We start from the raw sequence: 27,977 nt of genomic DNA on the forward strand, positions 1-27,977 counted from the left end.
GCATTTTGGGATTTATATAGATTTACTGAATAGGTATTTGTTACTTTGTTAGCATAGGTGCTAAATTACAACAATAAACAAACCCGTTTTTCCACTATAATATAGGATGACCGCAATATTCTGTTTTATGTGTTTTTTTTTATAGTATGGCAACAGATTAATTTGTAATTAGTTATTTTACATAGGAAATAGTGTCCTGAGACATGAAGAAATTGACATATGAGCTCAGTTCTAGAACGCATTAACCTCGTATGCCGAGGTATGGCTGTACGTGTCAGGGGTTCTACCATGTCAATGATGCGGCTGACCTGTATTGCACGGTTTTCTTCAGTGAACTCCATGAATTGAGCTCTTTGTCCCTCGCCGACAGTATCTAAAATGAAGTGAATAATTTGAAAGGGAAAAACTTATACATCGCATCTGTGACATAGTATCTGTAATGTGACATGGTTCTGGCAGAGGTCAACATAAAGACTAAGACACAAAAAGAGTTTTCGATAGTACCAAATTTAATACTAGTAATGCAGTCCAGGTTTGACTGTATTGGAATAAGCTAGTTAACACACGTCATCAAAATTCATGACAACTTCAGATGGTGGCTAATGCTTGTGCTATATAATGGTAAAATGTTGAGCACAATGAACTCCCGAGTTATGGCACCCGTTTTACCGGTTTTTGTCTTACGTCTTGGAACTATATGTTTTTACATCCCCTTCGTTACAGCATTTTTTCCGTCATACAACATCATCAAAAATGACTTTCGAAATTCAAATTTGGTATTCGTTGTGCTGAATACGTCGGAACCATGAAGATGTCGATATTTTATTTGCCAAAATCACTCCTACAGCGCCTGAGATGCTCTTTCTCTCTATTCTCTTCCGTCCCTCCTCCCCTCACCCCCTCCCCTATGAGAAGGAAGTAAGAATATGATTACCTTGGCAACGAAGCTAAAGTTACTAGGTTAATTATAAGTCAACTATAATTATTAAGGTTATTATACTATTTTGTTACTAATTTTTAATATGTAGGGCAGACTGGGGCTACTTGAGCATCCTTTCGCTATCCAGACAAAGACGATGAGGGATAGTTGGACTGTAAAGATATTTTGAAGTGATGCCAGAGCCTGTCATTGACTAGCAAGGAAGAGTTCATTTCAGTTATGCATTGAATTGTAACTATTCCTTTTACTCTTTTATAGTTCTGGTTACTTGAGTTTGCACTATTTTAGTTTTTCCTCGCAAACTTGCATCCTGAATAAAAGTTTCAGTAATTACAGCACGCTCAGTATTCTTTATGCTCAACTTGCCCCGATAATTTTTTTGTTTTTTAATTTTATGAAAACTTCATTAGTTGGACTGGAAAAATAATACTGCCCATTGAAACACTGTGGTGGGCCGCACCTATGCTGCGAAAGTCAATTTGATTGTATTATAAACAAGAGTGACAGCCAATTAAATGTTGCCTGCTCAAATTGCCTGGTCTCCCCTACAGTACGAATACAAAATTTTGATGTTTTTATCAGATGGTGTTTGCATCAGATATTTACTATAGGTTTCTACACCTCCGATACAAAATTTTCGCCTTAAGATGCCAACACCAGAACAAATTAATGTTGTATGACGGGGGTCTACTTAGCCTGTCTTGACAAACTGTTGTTTTTGCGAAGTTGTCCCCCGTCGAGCGGGCGAGCAACAACAGCTTGTCACAAGATGTACTGCACCTGATGCATCAGCTGCACTTATAGGGAGTTGTTCTTTTCCGTCTACGCGGCTTGGTTGCGATGTTATGTCGGTCGCTCCATTGGTATCCATAACGGATTTCGCGCAAAAATTTATGTAGAAAAATTAAAATAAGGACTTTTAACTAGCGACCCGTCTCTGCAGTAAACTTTAGTAGAATTTGAGAACTTAGGCAACAACAGCGACTAAACATGTCGTCATTGGTGCACTCAGTCAGTTTTATTTCTAATTTTGTATCAGTCAGTTTTATTTGTTCTTATTGATTTTATTTTCAGTTTATTTTATTCTTAAGTTCTACTAAAGTTTATCACAGAGACTGGTCTTTGGTTAAACGTTGTAATCTTATTTTTTTCTACATAAATTTTTGCATGAAATCCGTTATGGTTACCAATGGAGCGACCGATATAACATTGCAGCCAAGCCGCATAGACGGAAGAGAACAACTCCCTATAAGTGCAGCTGATGCATCAGGTGCAGTACGTATTGTGACAAGCTGTTGTTGCTCGCCCGCTCGACGAGGGACAACTCCGCAAAAACAACAGTTTGTCAAGACAGGCTAGGGTCTACTACATTGTACTGTTTTTCTATTTGGGTCAAAGGACAAGATTAGGTGCAACTAACCTCACCAACAGATAGTCCATAGTCATTGGCAGGAACCTCTCTATAGGGAAACCTGCACTTGATATCACCTATCATGTCTTCACACTCGACCGCGTAGTATTCGTCAAGGTACTCCTCAAATGACTTGCTTTCTGTAAGACTAAATCTATTATTTATTTGGGTGATGCTGTGATCACAAATAAAAAGCATAAGAAAGGACTCTTCCTGTTACGCCTGCATCAATTGAAATGCGCGAATCGTATTTCAAACTAATGACAAATCAGTATATCCATGGAAAAAATAAATATGGGCATAAAAACCTACTTGCGCACAAAAATATGTACCAGGTAGGCATGAATAAACCCGCCTGCCAACATAAAACAGGTTCTAGCTACAAAAAACCCATGTACAAAACATTAAAAAAAATGCAATTAGGTATAATGAAACCTACTTGCACACATAAAATTGGCAGAATGTAGGCATAATGAACAAGCATCGCATTGAACTTATGAAATATAAGCAAGAAGAAACCAAAATGCAGACAAAGCAGTATAGAATGCAGGCATATAGAATGTTTATGTGCACGCATAAAGTAAATAGGATATAGTCAGTATTGAATCTACAATTCATGCAGGAATAGATCTACTATAACAAGCAATACATTTAGATCTAGAAGTATCTACTAAGTACCTGGATTAAATAAGGGTTTTTTTCTGCGTAAAGCTCTTTTAAATTTGTTTCTTTTCCGTTTACTTTGTCTAGAGCAACCATCCAACCCAAAGTTTCTGTCATTCAATGTGAGAGCATTAGGATCATAGTCAGCATCCATCTGCAATACAAATACAATACATGAATACAAAATATATACAGTTTGAGTATAAATGATATGAAAAGCATAAATTATTATATTCCCGCAAGGCTACAACGGTCCTACCAATAAGCTAGCGCATGGGCTAAACTGTTGAGTTTAACTATTCCACTATTTTCATTTGCCAACTTGCAATTAGGTTGATTAGCTGCGCACAGAGGATATGTTCAAATAGAGTTCACATTCACATGAGACAATCTCAACCACCATCTCTGGCCAACTCCAAGACTTTTAGGTCCACAACCAAATCTTGACTAAGTTGAACATACAGATTTTTTGACATGCTGTAAAATTAGAGCAAATATTTGTTTTAACATATGAAGTGATTTCCAATATGAAAGGTTCGAAGGTATATGACATGTTACAGTTACACCTCGAATCACCTGTATTTACAAATGACATGTTACAGTTACACCTCGAATCACCTGTATTTACAAATAACATGTTACAGTTACACCTCGAATCACCTGTATTTACAAATGACATGTTACAGTTACACCTCGAATCACCTGTATTTACAAATGGCATGTTACAGTTACACCTCGAATCACCTGTATTTACAAATGGCATGTTACAGTTACACCTCGAATCACCTGTATTTACAAATGACATGTTACAGTTACACCTCGAATCACCTGTATTTACAAATGACATGTTACAGTTACACCTCGAATCACCTGTATTTACAAATGGCATGTTACAGTTACACCTCGAATCACCTGTATTTACAAATGACATGTTACAGTTACACCTCGAATCACCTGTATTTACAAATGACATGTTACAGTTACACCTCGAATCACCTGTATTTACAAATGACATGTTACAGTTACACCTCGAATCACCGGTATTTACAAATGAGAACATGTGACAAGGAAATTCTTTTCTATCGATTAATACTTTATTTACTTACTTTATTACGTATAATTTAAATTTCACCTAAAGTTCGTTTACAAAAGTTTACATAATTTATTTGTTTTAATGTTTTCATGTCATTAATACCTAAAGGGTTTATCTTAGGTCTCTTGGGTACTAAACTCTTTGACGTGAGAAATGAAATATAACTGATTCTTATGTATGAGTCTTGACATGCGTATCAACGTGTATGTCGATGCCTAAGTTAACTAGCACGCTCATAATCAAATTAGTAAAAAGCTTCAGATAGTGGCTTGCTTGAGTGTTATATATTGGTAATATGTTAATGATATGTTATGATTAATGGAAAGGAAGATCAGGAAGATCTCAATTAAGAACTTAAGCCAAGAGGAAAAGGAATAGTAATTACAGCAAGGACTGCTAGGAAGATGCACAACTGTAGGAATTACCACAAAATTTGGGTCTTCAGTATCCAGCATTTCCTCATTTGTATCAGCAGATTTTGTTGCGTTCACACAGTACTTGTCCCAGTCTGTCAAAAAATGGCAATAGCCGACAAAACTTATATAAAACAATAAGTAGAGTAATATGTAGTATAACACTAGTCCATATTATTTAAGGAGAGCAGTATGTAGTATAACACTTGTCAATATTATATAAGTAGAGTAGTATGTGGTATAACACTAGTTAATAGTATATAAGTAGAGTAATATGTAGTACAACACTAGTCAATATTATATAAGTAGAGTAGTATGTAATATAACACTTGTCACCATTGAATTACTTGAGTAAATTGAAGTATGATAGCTTCCATGATTTGATATACATCATTATCAAAAGATTTACATACGAGACAGACTGTAATTCGCTATATAGGTTCATCCACTCTTTTTTGATATACATGTACTTTGATCCATTCTACAGAGAATATTTTGCTGCATTATTCTTTGAGAATAATGCAGCCCAATACTCACCTTCAGCATCATCAATATCTGGATCATAATCAAATACAGGCTTCACCAAATCTTCTTCATCATTCTCATCGATATCGTCAGGAAACATTTCCTAAACAGGACAACGTATGTAAGCCTAGAAGCCAATACTTTTTAACAAAAACATAACTATAGAATAAAATAAAACCATTAGTGATAACCATGTTTCAATCATATTTACCATAAATAAACAACCATATTTTAGTGTATAAGCAGCATTTTGACTTGAAGCCATTATATTAGTGAGACTTTGAACTATTATAGATGATGATTTCCTCGTATATTACTCGGACCTTGAGACTATCATAGACAGTGTTGGAATGATATATGTATTCCTCAGACCTTGAGAATGCCACAGACAGTGCTGTACTCATATATTGCTCAGACCTTGAGACTACTACAGACGGAGCTGTACTCATACATTACTCAGACCTTGAGACTATCACAGAAAGTGCTGTAATCATATATTACTAAGACCTTGAGACTACCACAAACGGAGCTGTACTCATATATTACTCAGACCTTGAGCCTATCACAGAAAGTGTTGTACTCATATATTACTCAAACCTTGAGCCTATCACAGAAAGTGCTGTACTCATATATTACTCATACCTTGAGCCTATCACAGAAAGTGCTATACTCATATATTACTCAGACCTTGAGACTATCACAGACAGTGATGTATTAGAGTCACTCGTGTACGTGATTCCTGCTACAACTCTAATTTGTCAGTTAAAATGGTGGCAGCTTTAAAGCGGAGTTAAGACAATTAGCTGAAATCTAATGCAAACGTTCTGACATCAACAAAATTGAGCACATGTTTCTTTTTTATTAGCAGTGCAGTGTAAGATAGTAATGAGAGGATAAAACCTTTAAAATAAGAAATCCTGTGGACTACTTGAGTAAGCTTGAATATTGGTGCAAATATTGAATAGTGAAAGGATAATTCGTAAAGCCTATCATAATTTTAAAAACAAATCTAATGCATTTGTATTTCTTCACAAATCTTCTTAAAAGATGGAACAGGTTTTGTTTCTCAATTATTTTGATATGCCCTTAAGCCTCAGTGAAACAGATTTAGGATTTGCCTTGAGTTTACAGACCTTAATCAAGACTACCAAACTAGACTGGAGCTTACAGACTATGCCAAGAATACCAAACTAGACTGGAGCTTACAGACTATGCCAAGAATACCAAACTAGACTGGAGCTTACTGACTTTAACCAAGAATACCAAACTAGACTGGAGCTTACAGACTTTAACCAAGACTACCAAACTGGACTGGAGCTTACAGACTATGCCAAGAATACCAAACTAAACTGGAGCTTACAGGCTTTAACCAAGAATACCAAACTAAACTGGAGCTTACATACTATGCCAAGAATACCAAACTAGACTGGAGCTTACAGACTATGCCAAGAATACCAAACTAGACTGGAGCTTACAGACTATGCCAAGAATACCAAAGTAAACTGGAGCTTACAGGCTTTAACCAAGAATACCAAACTAAACTGGAGGTTACGGACTATGCCAAGAATACCAAACTATACTGGAGCTTACAGACTATGCCAAGAATACCAAACTAGACTGGAGCTTACAGACTATGCCAAACTACCAAACTAAACTTAAAAGCAATAGTCAAATGCTGACTGACGGGAAAAATAATTTGGCTACAAGTACCTTCATTTTCTTATCATGATCATCTGGATCGAAGTCCATTTGCAACTCCTCTTCAGTGAACATCATCTTCTGTACACCACTCTTTCTTTTTAATAACTCAAGCTTCTCCTTCATCTCTTTTTTCTTAAGATTTCTCAACCTGTTCAGCTCTTCACGCCTCTTCTGTTTTTCTTTGCTCTTACGTTCCTGAACCTTTTCTCTCTGCTCTTTCCTACGGCTCTTCTGAATGCGCATGGTTGCACTCACTGTTCTCGGGTAGCTTTTGATCTATGAACAATATTATCTTTTGACAGTGTTGTCTTTTAATAAAATGAGCCATAGACGATTTTATCTATGGATAACTCGTTCTATTGATAGTATTCATCGGCAATTTTCTCTATAGATAATAGTATTCATTGGCAAATTTATCTATTACCAGTATGGGCTGCTTTAGCTATTGACAATAACGACTATTTTATCCTTCGACATGATTATCTATTGGTTATGCTACTAACTGATTATATAATATACTTTATTATCAGCTCCTTTTACTTTGATTGTGTAATGGTTTTAGTCAGACACTAATTTCAAAGCCTTCAGGATAATTCCAGCACACGGTGATTCAATAAAATTGGTACCACTATGTCATGACTAACAAGTAGCTAGCAAATGTAACTTTATGAAAAACCACTTGACATATTGCAACTATGCAATAATTAATGAGATGTTTCGAAATACTCACGTATAACTTCAAATGTTAAGTAAGCTGAGTGATAGCTCTTTCAAAATGTATTTATTGAACAACAAATCATAAAAAGAAACAATTCCAAACAAAGCTAGGTCAATTTTCTCAACCATTAGCCCTTTCAAAGTTACTCTATTCAAGTTCGCTGTCGACAGTAGAAAATTTTCTGTTAGCGTGACCTCCTGTAATGAAATGATGGTTTAAATGACATTCTATAAGTTTGTATATTAATCAAATACGGCTGAGAATGGGAGCGCAGCCAAGTCTACAGTTTTTCTCGTTCAAATGCTCCATAAAATAACCGTGAAAGAGGATTCTAATATATCTAACAGTGCAAATACATAACAAGATCTACAACAGGTATGGAATGGCTACAGAAAATCAGAAATAAACTACTACTGTATGAGCTGGTAAACAAAGTTACCGTAAAACCTTTATTTGATCGCCATGGCGCTCTATTTATCAACTCTTCCCTAGAGTGGTACTTTATTACAGGTGACGTTCAAATAAAGGGTGGTGTTGTATTTTTTAAACACCTCGTCAGAATGTTGAGAAGATAAATTTAACCTTCTCACGGGTGAATCAAATGTCGCCTATATTTGGCACTCTCCTTCGGGCAAAGCGACATTAACACTTTTGGAGGTAAGAAATCTGCTAACTCACGTTTAACTTGTCGTTGAATTTTAAATAAATATGCAAGAGGAAGCTGATACATGTTTCTGCCAATTGATATCTATTAATTTCAATTAACCTACGATGATCTTATAGTCTGCGTTGCAATTTGTTGGAGCTTTAAAGTTTTTTTCTTTCAGTTTAAATTTAAAGGTATATTTTCATTTTAGAACTCCGTTTAACGAGGTTGCATAAAAGCTCATTGCACTTATCAACAGGTTTGCTACAGTTTCCAGCCACAACTGGCCTTTTATGTGTAATAGAACAGGAGTTAGGAAGGTCGATTCTTTGTAAGCCGAGTTTAGATTACCGCAATCCTACTATCAAATGCTGTAAACCTGAAAATTTGTAAGTTTTATTATAATAATAATCTATCAAATGCTACAAATATATATTCAAAAACAAGTGAAATAAAAAACCATGATTATAATACATGCAGCAACAAAAATACCATCCTAAAATGAATATTAACTTTTTTAAAATAACAATATTAGCATCGTTTGCTCAGCCAGTTGCGTTCTGATTGTTGCTTCTATTTGGAACCATTTCGTATTCTTCTGGTTGTTCAATAACTACCACATTGTCTTCTGACATCAGCCCGTCTTCTGCACAAGTGGACGAGTTGATATTAGCTTCCAAAGAATTTTTAGCAGAGCAAAACTTTTCCACGATGCCATTTTGAATAGAAACTTTTAACGCAAATAAAGAGAAACCACGTGTAAACAAAATAGCCTTAAAATGTTAGCCACAAAATACGTAGTAGCACATTTTCCATCGTAAATGCGAAAACTTTTTCCCACATACATCGAAGTATCAAGACCGCGTTAAAAAAGGAACTACTATTAGCCGGACACAGTTACTAACTAGTTCTGTGGTGTTGCAATCAAAGTTTTTAACGAAAAAACGTAAAGATTTGGAGTTGGAAAACAGACTTTGATAAGAACAGAAACAATGAATGAATTGTTATCGATGTAATTGTGCCATTATTAGTATAGTTTTGTGGATACTTTTCTACTGATCACTCGCTACTATGGTCAAATAGAAGTGGAGTTCAATTCAGTACCAAGTCAAAGACTTGGTACTGAAATACAGACTTCAATACGAACAGAAACGATTAACACATTAATTGTTATCGATGTAATCAAGTCATTATTAGTATAGTTTTGTGAACACTTTTCTACTGATCACTCGCTATTATAGGCTCGTGAAACAAAAAGAGTCAAATAGTATCTTTCAAATAGAATTGACTTTCATTTAAAGAGTGGCACTCCCTTTTTCAACTGTTCTCCTATAGTGACGCTCAAATAGAGGTGGTGTTCAAATACAGGGTTAACAGTCACCAGATTTTATGTTACAATTTAAAAACCTTAAATTAATATTACAAAATAACCAACATTTGTTACAGTGGCGGTGACCTGGCAAGTTCAAATTGAATAAAAGTATGTTGTCACTAATTGTAGGCTTTATGTGTATAGGAGAAAAACAGCATTCACAAGAGTTTAGCTTAGTTGAGAGTTTGAATGCTTAGCGAGGCTGAATTGCTTCAGCTACCTTAAATATCATGTTCTTGTATTAACACATCGATCATTTCATAAATGAAACTTACAATTCGTTCGAACATTTGCTATGTAAATCTATATGTAGATGTTACAGTAAATATCAGTGTAGATGTTATAATAAATCTCTATGTAGATGTTAGAGCAAATCTCTATGTAGATGCTATAGTGAATCTCCATGCAGATGCTATTATCAAATATCTTGGTGGATGTGAAAATTTTAGATTCCTTTTTACTAACATTTAAAGATTTGTACACAGCTGCATAAATTGACTGGCTGTGTAAAGCCAACAGCCGAGTAAAAGTTTTGTCTCAAAGAACTCAGACCCAAACTTAAGACAGGAGTGGCCTGTGGAATGACAGGATGGCGTAAAGGTGGTGGCTCTCTCTAACTGCATAAGCTTTCCTCACCTCACTCTTCAGTAACTAGTACAACAATGGGCAGGCAATTCAAAGATTAGCTTACATGAACTGGTGTGTCGACAGTTATCGACAGGTACCTGTCGATAACTGTTGAAGTACAATAGGTACCAAGCTTAGTGAGTATTTGCTGACTTACAAACTCACGATCAGGCTCTTCAAACCTAAAATTGTACTTCAACTCAAACTTGTCGGCCTGCTCATCCTCACTATCAGACCAAACTCTGTTGTACTCTGCTGCCTCATGACTACCATCAGAAGAGTTTCTACAGTAGAAAGTACCCATCATTGCTCGTTAAAGCTTCCAACTGTAAAGCATTCATTTTTTGAGCGCTTGCTCACATTTAGTTACGATATTACCTGTTGTTAAAATATAGACCCAACAAATACCCTACACAAAAGTCTTTATGAAATAACGATAAGCACAATCGTCGGCAAGGTCAGAATGTATCACGAGTCAATCAATAACCATGTTTGGAACCATATTATGTGTCTGCGAGCATTGATGTGAAACCAGCTCACGTGGCAGATGCAGAAGCCCATGCACTTTCATGGAAAATGATACTGAGCCAATTGTAGGCATTCAAATTTTACTCAATACTATTGTAAAACACTAGAAATTCCACTGTCATTCAGCCAATGACCAAAGTGATAATGGAAAAAGAAAGGGTACTGCTGGTTGAGAAATGCAATATTAGCAGTCAAATGGCACTGCAGTGCAATAGGAGAACTGCAATGGTAGCTGCAATGGTAGCTGCAATAGTAGCTGTAATGTACTGGGTGTTATTATGTACAACAAACAGCAATAATGAAAGGAAAAGATGATGTTTATATCGCTCCCTGTAATAGGAGAAATGCAATATTAAAAGTGAAATGGCAAGCTGCTGTGTAATATACATGCATATATACATACATATATACATACATATACATATATCTACTATATAAACGGCAATCGTCGTCTGTCTCTGTGTGCGTGTAATTGTGTGTCCGCCTTATAGAGTACCGTACTTTTCGGACTATTAGCCGCTACTTTTTTCTGACGGTTTGTTAGCAATACAGCTTATATAAGGATGCGGCTATTCTGTTGTTGCTATTCTGTTAATGGGAATATCCGGTTAGTGCGCCTCTATACTAGGGACGGACGATAAATACTGATATGCTAATATTGTATCTTTGTGAGTTGTCTTCTCGCTATATCGAGTTACCGATAACTCCCGGATATTGGTGATGCAATCAACTACCTACTGAAATAAAATAACTATTGACCTATCGGTCAAATAAAACATTGAGTTGACAGAGAAGAATTTAAAAATTCTCAATAATTATCAAGGGAACAAGGATTGTCATGGCATAAGATCTACTGAAATGATAAGATTGTGTGTGTGCAAAAATAGTCTTCAAAAGATTCAGTTGGGTGCTTAGGCTTCAGTCAGCATTTATTAGGATAAAGAAAATACCTTTGATTCAGCAACAAAATCACAGCCACAACAATTGTGATCCATGAATAAAAAGGATGAAATGCAGAAAAAAAAATAATCTGCATCAAAAAAGTTGACAAACATTATATTGAGGTGTGAACTATCAATGAGAAGAAGAAACTACTGGTAAGATCGAGAACACGATAAGGCAGTTGCCTGTCGATATATAAGATCGAAAAGACAACTACCGAATATCGCTATTGTTTATCGTTATTTTGTCCATCTCCACTCTATAGTCTATACATAAACTATTCATCGTTTTTACACCAAAATCATGTGATCTCTGGAGTACTCCAGTTAGTGCGCCAACTGGATCAATATGAGTATAAATAGATTATAGAGCGGTTTTTCCTTTTAATTAATATGAGTACGTGGTAAAATTAAATTAGTAGTAAATATTAGTAGTGAATTAAATAAAATTTACTACTCATTAATTAAATAAATTAATGAGTAGTAAATTACATCTAATTAATATTTACTGCCAACCTGTACCGGGAAGGTCACGTGAACATTTGTTTCTTGCAACCACTGGAAAAACGCTGTTCTCACATCTGTTCTCTGTTTCTACATCGAAAAGGTTAGTACTTTTTATTACAATATTATTACAATTTGAATCTCCATCTAGAACGTTTGTTTTGGTTATACCGTAGATTTTGAAAAAAATTCATTGTATCTATACTCTGTGCATTGATAAAGCGATGTGAGGCTATGAAGCGATCCCCTACAATGTTCCATATTTTTACAAAACCAATACTTTCACCACCATCAAAGTCAGTGCTGCTATTGCGATTTTAATTATTTGTGTAATCACAAAAATCTGAATCGGCTATAATGTCATCAACATAAGTAGTTATTTGTTTTCTAGCTTGGACGCATTTAATGAACTTGCACAAAAAATCTTCGTTTTCAAGTTGGAAATTCTCAAACAAAGATTTAAAATTAAATTTTTGGCTAATTTTATAGAGAAATCTTAGGACAACACTGTCACTACCATAAAAGTCCTAAAGATCGTTGGTTATGTTATCAACGAATAAAAAAATTCAGTTAGTAGCAATTGCTGGGAAAGTCGCAAATATGCGTCTATGGCGGTCAACCATAGAAAATGCATAAATTAGTCTACTTTAGCGAAAGGGTTAAAAATGTTGGATTTGCCACTGTTTGTGATAGTAAACATGTTCATTTCTTTCCGCAGCTGAGTTACTTTTACTTTTTTTCCAGCTACGAGTACCACAGAACTACAAAACTTGCACGAACGGATAGTGCTACTGCGTTTTACCTACTAAACTTCTACTTCAAAAAGGTAAACACTTCTCATTCAATGTTGTATTGTCTATGAATTGCCACACATCCACTACTTAAAAATGTTGGATTTGCCACTGTTCGTGATAGTAAACATGTTCATTTCCTTCGGCAGCTGACTTACTTTTACTTTTTTTCCAGCTACGAGTACTACAGATCTACAGCTACTGCAGAACTTGCACGGGTACTGCTACTGCGTTTTACCTACTAAATTTCTACATCGAAAAGGTTAGTACTTCTTATTCAATGTTCTATTGTCTATGAATTGCCACACCCCCACTGCTTAAAACGTTGGATTTGCAACCGTTGGGGGACTGTATATAGCAACCATAGCATACCAGGTCATAGCAACCAATATCAGGAGGTTGTGATATTGATCTAGATTTCTGTATTTATATCTAAAGAACTATGCTGAATTTAAAAATCTAAACAGATTTTAGCTGGTTGTCATAGAAATCGATGTGCATCTATAATAAAATGTAGGCCTATTACTTAATATTGCAGATATCAAAAACGGCTTGGCAGTACCGCAAAATTGGGCACAGCCATAGTACCATCAACAAATACTTTAGAAAAGAAAAAAACAGTAACATATTGCACACCATCGGTCACTATACACTTCGATCTTGTAAATTCGAATGATTATTCTTATAACTAAATCTTATAAAATCGAATAATTATTCGTATTATTAAATATTGTAATAATCTTATAAGAATCGTTAGAAAAATATCATCGTCATTTCCTTTACTGTCACTGTTTTGGACATCAGTTGGAATACCCCAGTACTCATTATAAGTATCCAAAATGTCAGAGACTAGTAGAACCGGCAAAAAGAAACAATTACTTTTCAGTACTTCTACGTTAATTATATATTGTATCGTTATAAATCGTTAAAATAGAAAAAGAATTGTTAGAAAAATATCATCGCCATTTCCTTTACTTTCACTGTTTTGGACATCAATTGGAATACCCCAGTACTCATTATAAGTATCCAAAATGTCAGAGTCTGGTAGAACCGGCAAAAAGAAACAATTACTTTTCAGTACTTCTACGTTAATTATATATTGTATCGTTATAAATCGTTAAAATAGAAAAAGAATCGTTAGAAAAATATCATCGCCATTTCCTTTACTTTCACTGCTTTGGACATCAGTTGGAATACCAAAGTATTCATTATAAGTGTCCAAAATGTTAGATTCTAGTAGAATCGGCAAAAAAAAAACGATTACTTTTCAGTATTTCAATGTTAATTACAGAAACCTTCGGCAATTGGACAATGTGATAGACTGGTGAAATGTGCACGCTTTTTTTCGTGAAATGCTCATGACTTAATAGTTCTACTCTCTGTCGCACCACCTTATCGGCGTTTCGTTGGCCAGTCTTAATTTTGATTAAAATAGGTTTGGCATGTTTTTATTTCGACTTTAGGCCGAATTAATCTGTCTATTTATGTATAATCCGATCAGATGGGTTAGTTTTAAAGGTTGACTTGCAATAAAATTCACATTACAGTTATTTGGTATCAAAAGATTCACCATGTCTTACTCTGTTGTGTTGTAGGTGCCAAATATGTGGAAATGTGATTACAAGCTCTTAAAAGCTCAAAAACAAAAAACCGCTGTAGATTGGAATCTCTTCATTTCGATGACGTAACCATGAAATTTGGCTATTGTCTTGTCACGTGATGTTCTCACGTGAATTGAAATACCAATAAAAAGCTCAATATAAAACTTATCGTAGCACTAGTTTATGACAAACACTTCGGGTTTTACCGAAGACCCGTATCAAATATAGATGCTCGCTACTTTACAGTTTTGTTTCGGTTTGGTCTAATCGGCAAGTTGTAATCTGATCATGTGACCCAATACTTCGCAAATAATTTTTGCAGCACTTTTCGATTATCACAAGTGACCGATAGACTCGTCATGATTATCAGACAATGATATGTACTCCTTCAAAATAAGGCTAAAAAATTAAACGAATTTTTACGGTAAGTTATAAGATATCACTGCTAAAAGTGACAGCATTACGATGACGATAAAAAAGACGCGTAAGAACAATAGACATGGTTTTATTGAATGCGTGAAGTATATTTGTGAAAATATTTCGATGAATAAGGTTGCATGAAAGCGTAAACAGAAACCATCTCTCACAGCTACGTCACATTTGAGCCGTGTTGGAAAGAGAATCCAAACTACGGCGGTCTCGTGTGGCTGCGATTTTCTGTTCATTTTTGAGCTTTTAAGAGCTTATAATCACCTTTCCACATATTTGCACCTACGACACAACAGAGTAAGACATGGTGAATCTCTTCATACCAAATAACTGTAATGTGAATTTTGTTGCAAGTCAACCTTTAAGATATTGCGGTAACCTTTCAAAGACTTGGTAACATATTTAAATAGGTTTATATGTGTTTTGTATCATTATTATACTTAAACGACTTTACACAAAAATGATTAAATTTGTTGAAGAGATTTCGGCACAAGGGTTTGGTCACGGCCGTTAACGAATAATTTTTCGGTAGTTGTGGGCACATATGCATTTATCATAAATCTCTCAATCGCTTTGCTCGTGTTCGGTCGTGGGATTATCATGCAAAACAACAGCTTGTATTTAAGCGGCTTCAGGTACCACATAATTCGAATGAGCTTTATAGATGGTGGCACAATATAGATACAATGGGATCTAAAGGTGGTGGGACAATATAGATACAATGAGATCTAAAGGTAGTGAGACAATATAGATACAATGAAATCTATAGATGGTGGGACAATATAGATACAATGAGATCTAAAGATGGTGAGACAATATAGATACAATGAGATCTAAAGATGGTGGGACAATATAAATACAATGAGATCTAAAGGTGGTGGGACAATATAGATACAATGAGATCTCTAGATGGTGGGACAATATAGATACAATGAGATCTAAAGATGGTGAGACAATATAGATACAATGAGATCTAAAGATGGTGGGACAATATAAATACAATGAGATCTAAAGGTGGTGGGACAATATAGATACAATGAGATCTAAAAGTGGTGGAACAATATAAATACAATGAGATCTAGAGATGGTGGGACAATATATATACAAACAGACAAGCAACTAACTCACCCAGCCTCTACCTCTTGACTCAAATATTTCTTCTCAAGAATGTAGTTTTTCAAAAATTCGTCACATTCGGACATGTCATCTCTATTCCAGAACTTGCGGAGACCAAACTATGAAGCGTAACACATAAGTGGTACATGTTCATCAGAGAGTGTACTAGTACAATGATGTACTTTAAAATAACATGACACACCATGGCGGTGCAAATATGTGGTTTGACAATTACTGATTCAGTAAAGTTAAATACTGAGGATAGTCTGTCAATCAATGTAAGTTAAAATACCGAAGAGTGATAGATCTATGATGCTCGTATAGTCCGTCAATTGAACTACTTAAGATTAATAGGTCTATGATTCTTATATATTCAGTAGAAAGACTGAGGAGTGGTAGCTCTATGACCTCCATTTAGTCAGCAAGTTAAAAAACTGAGAAATGAAAGCTCTATGATCCCCATAAAGTAAGTTGAAAGATTGAGGATTAATAGCTCTATGATTCTTATATAATCGGTCAGTTGAGCTACTTAGGATTAAATCGATGAATAGCTCTATGACCCCTATTCAGAGAGTCAATTAGAATACTGAAAAGTGATATCTCTATGATCCCTGCATACTCAGTTGTTATGAGGCATGGCAGCTCTATGATCCCTGTATAATCAGTTGATATAATGAGGTATGATAGCTCTATGATCCCTGTATAATGAGTTGATATAATAAGGCATGGTAGCTCTATGATCCCTGTATAATCAGCTGATATAATAAGGCATGGTAACTCTATGATCCCAAATAATCCTCTATAATCAGTAAGATGAGATGCTGAAGAGTGATAGTTCTATGATTACCACGATAGTCAGTTGAAATTCTGAAGGATATTATCAACAAGTTACCTCACCAAGTCATCATTGTCTTATAGTTTACAATGATTATAGCTAAAAACATACTAGGTCCTTTTCAACCTGATTGTCAATTTTTGCTTCCTGGCCCTTGACGAACTTTCTGTATTCTTCCTCCTCTACCTCCTACAAAATTAAAAGCAGTTGCCGATACATTTGCGATGTATTTACATTAAAAACAGTTGCCGATACATTTGCGATATATTTACATTAAAAGTTATGCATCGGTCAGTCGCTGAGTTTCAGCTTCGCAAATGCATAAACCGATGAAGCTAATCTGTCTGTAACTCGGCACATTTTCAGCGATATTGGAGTTTTGTAGCGCTGACCCTTAACAATGCGTATGAAACTGATCGAGGGAAAGTAGGAATGAGAAAGTAGATAGTATATGATAGCATCCAGATGACAGTGAACAATAAACGGTAAATTTCTCTAGCAAAATGGCTTGACATGGCTTGACTATGTAAGTCAATCTGGATGCGAGACTGAACTGTGTTGGTTATGCTTCTTCATTCCTACATACTACCTTCTCTTTTGCAGTTTTCACTTTGACTTTCAATAAGTCCGCTCCTTCCTCATCCTCTTCACTGCCAGATATATCTTGAGCTTTGAGAATGCTAGAAAAGATTCGAGAGTTACATAGCACTCGATGCTTAGAGATCTTTGCTGAGTGAACTTGCTTCCTTCTTGAAGACTTGTTTATAAATGTTGAAGCCTTGACACTCTTCTCTCGCTGCTTATATGAATGTTCAGACTTTACACTCTCATCTATCTGCTTATATAAATGTTCAGACTCAACACCCTCATCTATCTGCTTATATAAACGTTCAGACTCAACACCCTCATCTACCTGCTCATATAAATGTTCAGACTTCACATTCTCATCTATCTGCTTATATAAATGTTCAGACTCAACACCCTCATCTATCTGCTTATATAAATGTTCAGACTCAACACCCTCATCTATCTGCTCATATAAATGTTCAGACTTCACATTCTCATCTATCTGCTTATATAAATGTTCAGCCTTCATACTCTCATTTATCCGCTTATATAAATGTTCAGCCTTCACACTCTCAACTATCTGCTTATATAAATGTTCAGCCTTCATACTCTCATCTATCTGCTTATATAAATGTTCAGCCTTCATACTCTCATCTATCTGCTTATATAAATGTTCGAGAGCAAATTCAAGAAAGTAGAATACCAAAGCCGGCAAATTGAGAAAATTTCCGTCTTATAAGTTTGAGGGACACACACACCTCTCACGGATCTCCCTTTGCTCCTCATAATAGCCTTTGCCTGTAGGAATGGGGGTGTCCAAGTCAGAGGTATCCGAGTAAGCTCTACAACAGGAAAAAATTCTGTTAACATTTTGCGCACCTGTGTACTAATATGCCGTGACGACAGGAATGCATTTCAAATCGGCGCAGACTATATTTCCTATAATTCATTAGGCAGCTGCTAACAACTACTTCAGTAGAGTAAACGCCCCTATAACGTAAAGTCCAGATAACGTAAAAAATGTATGCAAAGTTTTTGCTTCGCATTACATAGAAAAGTCCATATAATGTAGTGTCCAGCCCGGGCAAGTTTTCACATTCATGTTGAGTGATGACGTATGTTAACATAACATGTTAACACATAACTGATATACCAGTTATGTGATAACTGCCTATATACAGTAGGCATTCTAACATTTGTGAGAGAGATAAAATGATGTACGTATAGCGTTGTATCTATGATACGTAAAACTTTGATAACATTTTAGTTCATCGTGATAGATCGTCAGATGTGTGGACAAAACAGAAAATAGGTAGCTGCGCGATCGTTCATAAATAATCAAAGGCGATAGATTGGCACAAGTGTTGAAAGCGTCGGTCTACCAATCTGTATGTCACGAGTTGGAGTATCATCGAAAATTATTTTTTATCCTAACCTTGACCCCTGGATACAAATAGACGACGAACAGGCAGACACCGCTTTTTTCATAAGAAAAACATGTTTTGTTTTGCTTCATCGTAGACATGTAAAATATTTGTTATTAGTTCTTCTTTGCAAAATAGAGTTTGCTGTTTAAAAAAATAAAAAAATCATCGTAAATGGGCGTCAAAGATGTGCGTTCCCCAACAACTTATGGTAAAATTACTGCAATCATTCCGAAAAGTTATTGATGCAAACTAAGAATACTGCAGCTACAGTACAGCCCACAAATTAAAAAAGTAAGTCGAATTTTTCCTCAAATTTGACAAGATCTTGGAACGAATTAGGCAATTTACATGTATTTTACTGTTAGTATAACACAAAATCCCTATAACATAAACATTCCTGGAACGGATTATTTACACTGTAAGAGTGTCTACTATATGCCTATGTTTAGCCACCTATTCAGTGCCTGCCATCCCAATGAAGGTTTTTTGTAGTTGAGTGATATGTTAAATTATCCCTCACCTTAGTACTTAGCAAGAAGGTGCATATATATAAAAGCTGTGAAACCTGTAGAATGTTTGGTATACAATTCGGTAGAATCAGTAGTTTCAGAAGTGGTAAAACCAGATGGCAAAGGTAGGATGAGTAACAAAGACAGGCGCTGATTCGCTATCTATAACCAAGGACTGCCCCCTAGTCATTTACAACTCTATAGAGACCTTGGATGTTGCACTCTAGCCATTTACAACTCTATAGAGACCTTAGATGTAGCACTCTAGTCATTTACAACTCTATAGGAACCTTAGATGCTGCACTCTAATCATTTACAACTCTATAGATACCTTAGATGTTGCACTCTAGCCATTTACAACTCTATAGGGACCTTAGATGTAGCACTCTAGCCATTTACAACTCTATAGGAACCTTAGATGCTGCACTCTAGTCATTTACAACTCTATATGAACCTTAGATGCTGCACTCTAGTCATTTACAACTCTATAGGAACCTTACATGTAGCACTAATCATTTACAACTCTATAGAGACCTTAGATGTAGCACTCCAGTCATTTACAACTCTATAGAGACCTTAGATGCTGCGCTCTAGTCATTTACAACTCTATAGACACCTTAGATGTTGCACTCTAGTCATTTACAACTCTATAGATACCTTAGATGCTGCACTCTATTCAATTACAACTCTATAGATACCTTATATATTGCACTCTAGCCATTTACAACTCTATAGAGACCTTAGATGCTGCACTCTAGTCATTTACAACTCTATAGATACCTTATATATTGCACTCTAGTCATTTACAACTCTATAGATACCTTAGATGCTGCACTCTATTCAATTACAACTCTATAGATACCTTATATATTGCACTCTAGCCATTTACAACTCTATAGAGACCTTAGATGTAATAGGAATGGTTATCAAAGTTTTCTAAAGATTAGTAAGTTAAAAGATTTATGTATAACCAATAAAAGAGAACTATTACAAACTGGCCTACATACATTCGCGCATACTTACCCCTCTCTTTCTGTGATCACCCTCCTGTCCATGTCCTTCAGTGTCACCCTTTTCATCTTTTTCCTCTTATTTGTATTAGCAGCAGAAGCAGACGTCTCATCTAAATAAACAAAAGCTGCCATGTCAGTCATATACTACGCCGCTCCTGTAGCAAGCTGGTCATATAGAGCTCTATATAACTTTACACAAATAACTAGATATGCAGAGAATTTTCTTGATGTTGCTCTTGTTTCACTAAACACCAAACTCTGATACTAGTAAATCATGGCATATTATGGCCTGCAACTAAGTCACTAAACACCAAACTCTGATACTAGTAAATCATGGCATATTATGGCCTGCAACTAAGTCACTAAACACCAAACTCTGATACTAGTAAATCATGGCATATTATGGCCTGCAACTAAGTCACTAAACACCAAACTCTGATACTAGTAAATCATGGCATATTATGGCCTGCAACTAAGTCACTAAACACCAAACTCTGATACTAGTAAATCATGGCATATTATGGCCTGCAACTAAGTCACTAAACACCAAACTCTGATACTAGTAAATCATGGCATATTATGGCCTGCAACTAAGTCACTAAACACCAAACTCTGATACTAGTAAATCATGGCATATTATGGCCTGCAACTAAGTCACTAAACACCAAACTCAGAAACTAGTAAATCATGGCATATTATGGCCTGCAACTAAGTCACTAAACACCAAACTCTGATACTAGTAAATCATGGCATATTATGGCCTGCATCTAAGTCACTAAACACCAAACTCTGATACTAGTAAATCATGGCATATTATGGCCTGCAACTAAGTCACTAAACACCAAACTCTGATACTAGTAAATCATGACATATTATGGCCTGCAACTAAGTCACTAAACACCAAACTCTGATACTAGTAAATCATGGCATATTATGGCCTGCAACTAACAGCTGAAACTTGGTATCTAAAGTTTAAAAACTGACGGCTAAAATACCTACTACTCGCCATGTACTATCTACCATTTTATACCTCCGATTTTTTACGTTATGTGGAATTTACATTATAGGAAGTATACGTTATAGGAGCATCTACTGTATATCTATATAGTAAGTCGTCGCCTTACGACCTATGGGACATACGTCCACTCGACTTTATGACCACGTCCGTGGAAAGGTCAGGCAGCTCAGTGCGAGGCGTAGCGTAAACCGTTCTTTGTTATTTTCGTTGAGCTTTTTCATTATTTTTTTATTAGGGCAAATTTTTTCTGCCACACGATACCAACAATACATGTAATTTCTCTTGAAATTAAAATTTGGCGATTTTTGTGCTGATTATATATGTTATTAAGAGATATACATTGCTTGCCATGGCGAGTTCAGCATGGCAAGAAGCAGACAACCATGTACATTACCTGTCAGTATTAATAAGCAGATTTTTAATACCCCTGCAACGCTGGGCATATTTTAGCTAATAAATATTGCTTCATCACCAATCGTTTAAAGATTTTATACCCTATTTTATACCCTATTGTGGAAGTGGTAGATAAAAATATCCATATACGTGTATGTTATAGTGGTTAGAGTCTACATATTTGAGGTATATGCATTATATGAATATTTTCTCCAGCATGAAACAATGGGACTGAATAATATGCTAGCATAAATATTACATATGAGGATGAGTAATATACGTAACGCATGGGCACACCATCAATCTCAAAGGAGCATATGAAAATAATAAAGGACACTAGCGTAGATACCATATATAGAGGTCAGGAACATATGTGACGCTTACACATACAACCTGTGTTAAGTAAACACACAAAGATAAAAATGTTTACATAAATGTTATTGAAACAGAGGTGAGAAATGTGTGTAACACATGGAGATACCATGGAAACACCATTGAAACAGAGGTGAGAAATGGGTGTAATACATGGACATACCATGGAAACACCATTGAAACAGAGGTGAGAAATGTATGTAACACATGGACATACCATGGAAACACCATTGAAACAGAGGTGAGAAATGTATGTAACACATGGACATACCATGGAAACACCATTGAGACAGAGGTGAGAAATGTATGTAACACATGGACATACCATGGAAACACCATTGAAACACAGATGAGAAATGTATGTAACACATGGACATACCATCAGAGTTGAAGAAATGCATTTTATCATCATATATTCTGGGATCATTGCTTTTGAGGGCAGCTAGGGTTTTTAACCACTTCTGCTCAATGTCAGCCGTGAGTTCCTAAACGAATACACTGGGCTGTTTCAAGATGTAGACCAAACAACTAAAGAGGAGACAACACAGCCAGGCTCTTGAAGACTGAAACAATCAGTGGACTAAGAAACGATACACCCAGAATTTAGTAGAATTCAAGCCGATGAGCTGACTAAGAAATAATACAGCCAAAGTATTGTAGAATGTGAGCTAATCAGTTGACAAAAACTACTGTCAAGTTATTGAGCACAGTATGAACATGGTAATGCCTTATTTCTCACAAGCTCCAGTCTTCAAACAAAATTATTTTGAATAGCAATTAAAAGCATTTCGTCAATTTCAATAATTTTTTAGGCTTTTATCCCGGAACAAAGGAAACGATTTTTGTAAAGTAATCCTAAAAAATATGCAAACAATTCTGAAGAGAGATATGACATTTCCAATATCAATCAATAAACAAACAACTTGAAAGATGAAGGAAATGAGAGCTTGTGATGGAAAAGCTTAAACAACTGACAGACATAGAAGTAGCAATCATAAAAAATAACAGTGATAAGAACCATGAATAATAATTGAAATGACTAAAAGATTCTCATTACCTCAGCATCTTCGTCTTCCGTCTCTGAATCAGTTTCACTTGAATCATCCAGCGCAACATTTCCATAGCGTGACTTTACTGTTGAACAGTGAGCACATATATTACCGACAATGTACTAATGCTCCCTATCTCAAGTCTATATAATAACAGAGTTCCAACACTCTCTATCTCAAGTCTATATAATAACAGGGTTCCAATACTCTCTATCTCTAGTCTATATAATAACATAGTTCCAACACTCTATCTCTAGTCTATATAATAACATAGTTCCAATAGTCTCTATCTCTAGTCTATATAATAACAGAGTTCCAATACTCTCTATCTCAAGTCTATATAATAACAGAGTTCCAATACTCTCTATCTCTAGTCTATATAATAACATAGTTCCAACACTCTATCTCTAGTCTATATAATAACAGAGTTCCAATACTATCTATCTCTAGTCTATATAATAACAGAGTTCCAGCACTCCCTATCTCTAGTCTATATAATAACAGAGTTCCAAGACTCTCTATCTCTAGTCTATATAATAACAGGGTTCTAATACTCTCCATCTGTAGCATGCTTACTATCACCGTACATGATAACCTACACTTCATTAGTTCCTCAGATCTCCTCGACTTATCGTAGTGCTTTGCAAATACTTTGTTTACTTCGAGTCGTATCTCCGGATGGTTGTCATCTTCAAACCCTGATAGTCTGAGTGCCATATTTCAGATACCTAAAGCCATACTTTATTTTGTCGGCAAATGAATTTAAGCGGTCTGCTTAATCTGCTAAAATACTCACCATAATCACAAAAACTTTGACCTTGAAGGTTGACTTGCAACAAGATTCAAATTACAGTTATTTGGCATCAAAAGGTTCATCATGTCTTACTCTGCTAAGTTGTAGGTGCAAAATACATGTATGTGGAAATGTGATTACAAGCTCTTAAAAGCTCAAAAACAAACAGTTAATCGCAGCCATCACGAAAACGCCGTAGGATGGAATCTCTCTCCAAAATGACTCAAATGGGACGTAGTTGAACATGATGTGCTTCTGTTTACACTTTCAAGCAACCTCATTCGTCAAAATAATTTCTCAAATAAACTTCACGCATTCAGTAAAACCATGTCTATTGTCCTTACGCGTTCATTCCGTCATCATTGTAATACTGTCACTTTGAGCATTAATATCTCAAAAATTAGCCTAAGAATTAGTTTAATCTTTCAACCTAAACTCGAGTGGGTGCATATCATCCTCTGATAAACTTGTGAAAGTCGAGAAATGCTGCGGAAATTGTTCGCACCATTTAGCAGGAAGTATGGGTCGCATGATCAGATTAAGACTAGATGACTAGACCAAGCTGAAACGAAACTGTAAAGTAGCGAGCATCTATATTTGATAAGGGCTTTTCGGTAAAGCCAGAAGGGGTTGTCATAAACTAGTGCTACGAGACGTTTTATATTGAGCGTTTTATTGGCCTTTTAATTCACGTGATAACATCACGTGTCAAAACAATAACCATGTCAAGTTGAGTACGTCATCGAAATAATTCGCCGCCATCACAAAAACAGCCTATGGCGTTTTCGCGATGGCTTCGATTAACTGTTCGTTTTTGAGCTTTTAAAAGCTTGTAATCACATTTACACATACTTTGCACCTACAACACAGCAGAGTAAGACAGAATGAACCTTTCGATACCAAATAATTGTAATGTGAATTTTGTTGCAAGTCAACCGTTTAAGTTTTAATTTTAGAATCTCACGTCAGCCAAACCTCTACTTATGATTGCCATAACATGCAGACCGTGCAACATGCAGTATGAAAATCTAACATACATTTTTATTTTCATCTATACAAACTTCCAACATGTAATGTTCTGAGATTCTGAAATCGGAGAGGTTGGTAAAAATTAAAAAAGAACTTGGACAATATGACAAATAATACAAAATTAATGTATCAGACATGTTAGTTTTAAGCGGCATACTTCACTGCTTAGATTCTACTATGGACTAGCTCTGCTGTGCAGAAGAGGAGTTGAGGTCAAGAGGAGACTGGAAAGTATTGAACAGCCGGAAGATTATGAAATAGTAACGAAAGCAACAGTCAGAATAAACTGGCTGAGCAAACAGTGCAAATATTTTTGTTTTAGAAATTACAACTTGTTTTAAATTTTCAATTTCTGCTTGTACTATACATGTAAATATGACTTTTTTATGTCACTTGTTTTTGAATATGTATTCGTAGCATTTGGTAGATTATTATTATAGCATTTATAAATTTTCAGATTTATAGCATATTATTCGATAGCACCACTGCGGTAATCTGAACTCATTTTACAATGGATCGAGGCTAGTAACTTCTCTATTGCACATAAAAAGCTAGTTTTGGCTGCAAACTGTAGCAAACATATCAAAAAGTGCAATGAGCTTTTATGCAACCTTGTTAAATATTTATAAAATGAAAATATCCCTTCAAATTAAAGGATGAAATAAAAAGCCTGAGGGCTCCAACAAATTGCAATGCAGGTTATATGATTATCATAGGCTAATTGCAAGCAGTAGATATCAACTGGTAAAGGCACGCATTATCTTCTCCGTACATATTTAGAGAACTACGACAAGTTGGAAGTAAGTTAACATATATCTAACACAATATTCTGACGAGATGTTTGAAAGATACAACGGCACCCTTTATTTGAGCGTCAACTCCAATAAAGCGCCACTCTAGGACAAAGGTTGAAAAATAGCATTTCTCGAGACCTACATGTCCCATATTTATGGTTACCCTTAACAATGTTTACACATATTTGCATATGTGCCTTGTTGATTTGGTCAGCATATGATAGCAGATCATCCGTAAAATTTTCATTGTTATCATACAAGGCTACATTGTTTGAGCTTGCAGCTTCTTGGGTGTCTACAAAAAGGTTGCGGTTGCTGTCCAACAGTGGCTTGCAAAAATTATTGGCTTTATTAAATCAGACAGGCTGTAAAGTGAAGTACACATTTACGTATATAAAATTCTTCAAGAGCAATAGTTCCATATCTGGACAAAGTAGCCCACCAAGATAATTTACTCCGGTGTTTTTGCCAATTTGCTCAGCTCCGCTTTTTGATTGAATTTTATTATTAAAATTTGGAATTAGTAAAAATCTGTGCCAATCTGCATCTTCCTCTGCCTTTAGAATCATACAGTTATCAAAACCTAGGCTAATACCCTCAAGACCAACAACAATCACTTGAGTGTTATTCCTGCAGATCAGGTCAATGAAATTTACTGGAACGTATATGGGATGCACTCGAGTGATACAAGCTGATAAGAAATTCACAAAAATATATTCTTTAACATTTGATTCTATGCTAAAGGCTTAAATGAATTATTTTACTGGTAAGCGAAGTATGTCATGTGCCAAAACGATGTCATCATCGGGAACAGGATATTTTGGCTAAAATTGTTGAGAGGATTTCAAAGCATTTGTTGTGCAACAGATTGATAGTAACAGCTGAAAATTGTATTTTTAATCCAGGTTAAAATTAAGTCAGCGTTGGCTGAGCTACTGAACCGTTTCTGCGCTTCAATACCTTCATCCACTGCTACAAAAATAACACCCTTACGTATGTTCTTATCCTTCCAATATATGGCCTTAAAAATATGTGACCTCCGAATGTGGTAAATATTATCATCTAGATAATTTTTGATGTATGTTGCCCGAGTTTATTGCTGTTGGTCGTCCATTACAATAAGAACTGAAAGAGCTGGATAGTATTATACTGTTGCTTGGAGATACTGCGAAAACAAGATGCCAACAAGGAATGCAGCTAGACCACAGGATAAGCATATAATACCTACAAGCAGCAAGACGCCTAAAAGACATGAAAAGATAAAATAATTGGAAATGTCAAAAAAAAATTAGAAACTTCAAAATTGGAAGAACTCAGTCATGGAAACTGCGTCAACACCGCCTGTGGAAACCGCCAAAGGGAAGTGGAAGCAATTAGACCTACCAACCACCAGCATCAAAAAGCCACCAAAGAAACATTAGAGGCGAGTCAAATGAGTCACATACAGATCTACCACCCCTGTCAAACATGACCTAAATACCAGGAGTAAGTCATGAGCTCCACCCTACACGCCGACATCACGTGCACCAGCTAAAGACTTACGCAAACATGATATCTTCACACGCCTGACAGAAAGCGTTGAACCTCAACACTCAACCTACACCCACAGGCTAACCATCCCACATGCCAGACATCTATAAAAGAGAACAGCTCCAATGACTCAGCATCTCTATCCCCATCTCTAACTCCATCTTTCTCTCTTCCTGAGGATCTCCTTGAACGCTCTACCCTCTTCCTCCTCCTCTCTCTCTCTCTCTCCCTTGCCTATGGAGCCTCATTCTCCTTCATCAGCTGAGCCTCTTCTACACCACTATCTCAACTACTTATCTCTCTACATATAAGGACTACCATTACTCTCATATATGACTATCGAAACTCGCAGCCGCATGGACCGAGCCGAGCAAACACGGCGACCGTTCGAGTAAGGATGTAACTTTTATTAGTTATTTCAATCTTTTGTCATTAATATTGTTTAGAATTTTGTTAGTTGCGTATTTTACTTGTTTGACTTATAGAATAAAGAAGTAACCTTTACTGGTAAATATCAGTATTGCTTACAATAGCTTAACACCTTCACTTGTACCTGAACCAGTAATAATCAAATTAGTTTCCACATACTAAACAAAAGTGCACAAACCAAACATAGTCAAGATAGAATA

General features: G+C 35.8%; 1 protein-coding gene across 1 annotated transcript in view; it reads right to left on the minus strand.

Moving 5' to 3' along the window:
* Positions 1-27,977, minus strand: part of LOC137404145 (protein KRI1 homolog) — a 38,664-nt gene that overhangs the window by 10,383 nt on the left and 304 nt on the right. The window contains exons 2-16 of the mRNA XM_068090303.1: positions 23,802-23,930; positions 23,211-23,287; positions 22,533-22,638; positions 20,381-20,480; positions 18,180-18,263; positions 17,444-17,534; positions 16,966-17,043; positions 16,032-16,138; positions 10,267-10,393; positions 6,756-7,022; positions 5,058-5,148; positions 4,533-4,615; positions 3,030-3,168; positions 2,361-2,491; positions 309-373 (exon numbers count right to left, since the gene is read on the minus strand). Of these exons, the coding sequence (XP_067946404.1) occupies positions 309-373; positions 2,361-2,491; positions 3,030-3,168; positions 4,533-4,615; positions 5,058-5,148; positions 6,756-7,022; positions 10,267-10,393; positions 16,032-16,138; positions 16,966-17,043; positions 17,444-17,534; positions 18,180-18,263; positions 20,381-20,480; positions 22,533-22,638; positions 23,211-23,287; positions 23,802-23,919 (1,664 nt within the window). The 5' untranslated portion in view covers positions 23,920-23,930. The remainder of the gene's footprint in view (positions 1-308; positions 374-2,360; positions 2,492-3,029; positions 3,169-4,532; positions 4,616-5,057; positions 5,149-6,755; positions 7,023-10,266; positions 10,394-16,031; positions 16,139-16,965; positions 17,044-17,443; positions 17,535-18,179; positions 18,264-20,380; positions 20,481-22,532; positions 22,639-23,210; positions 23,288-23,801; positions 23,931-27,977) is intronic.

This window comes from Watersipora subatra, chromosome 1 (assembly GCF_963576615.1).
Source record: "Watersipora subatra chromosome 1, tzWatSuba1.1, whole genome shotgun sequence".
NCBI classification, from domain to species: domain Eukaryota; kingdom Metazoa; phylum Bryozoa; class Gymnolaemata; order Cheilostomatida; family Watersiporidae; genus Watersipora; species Watersipora subatra.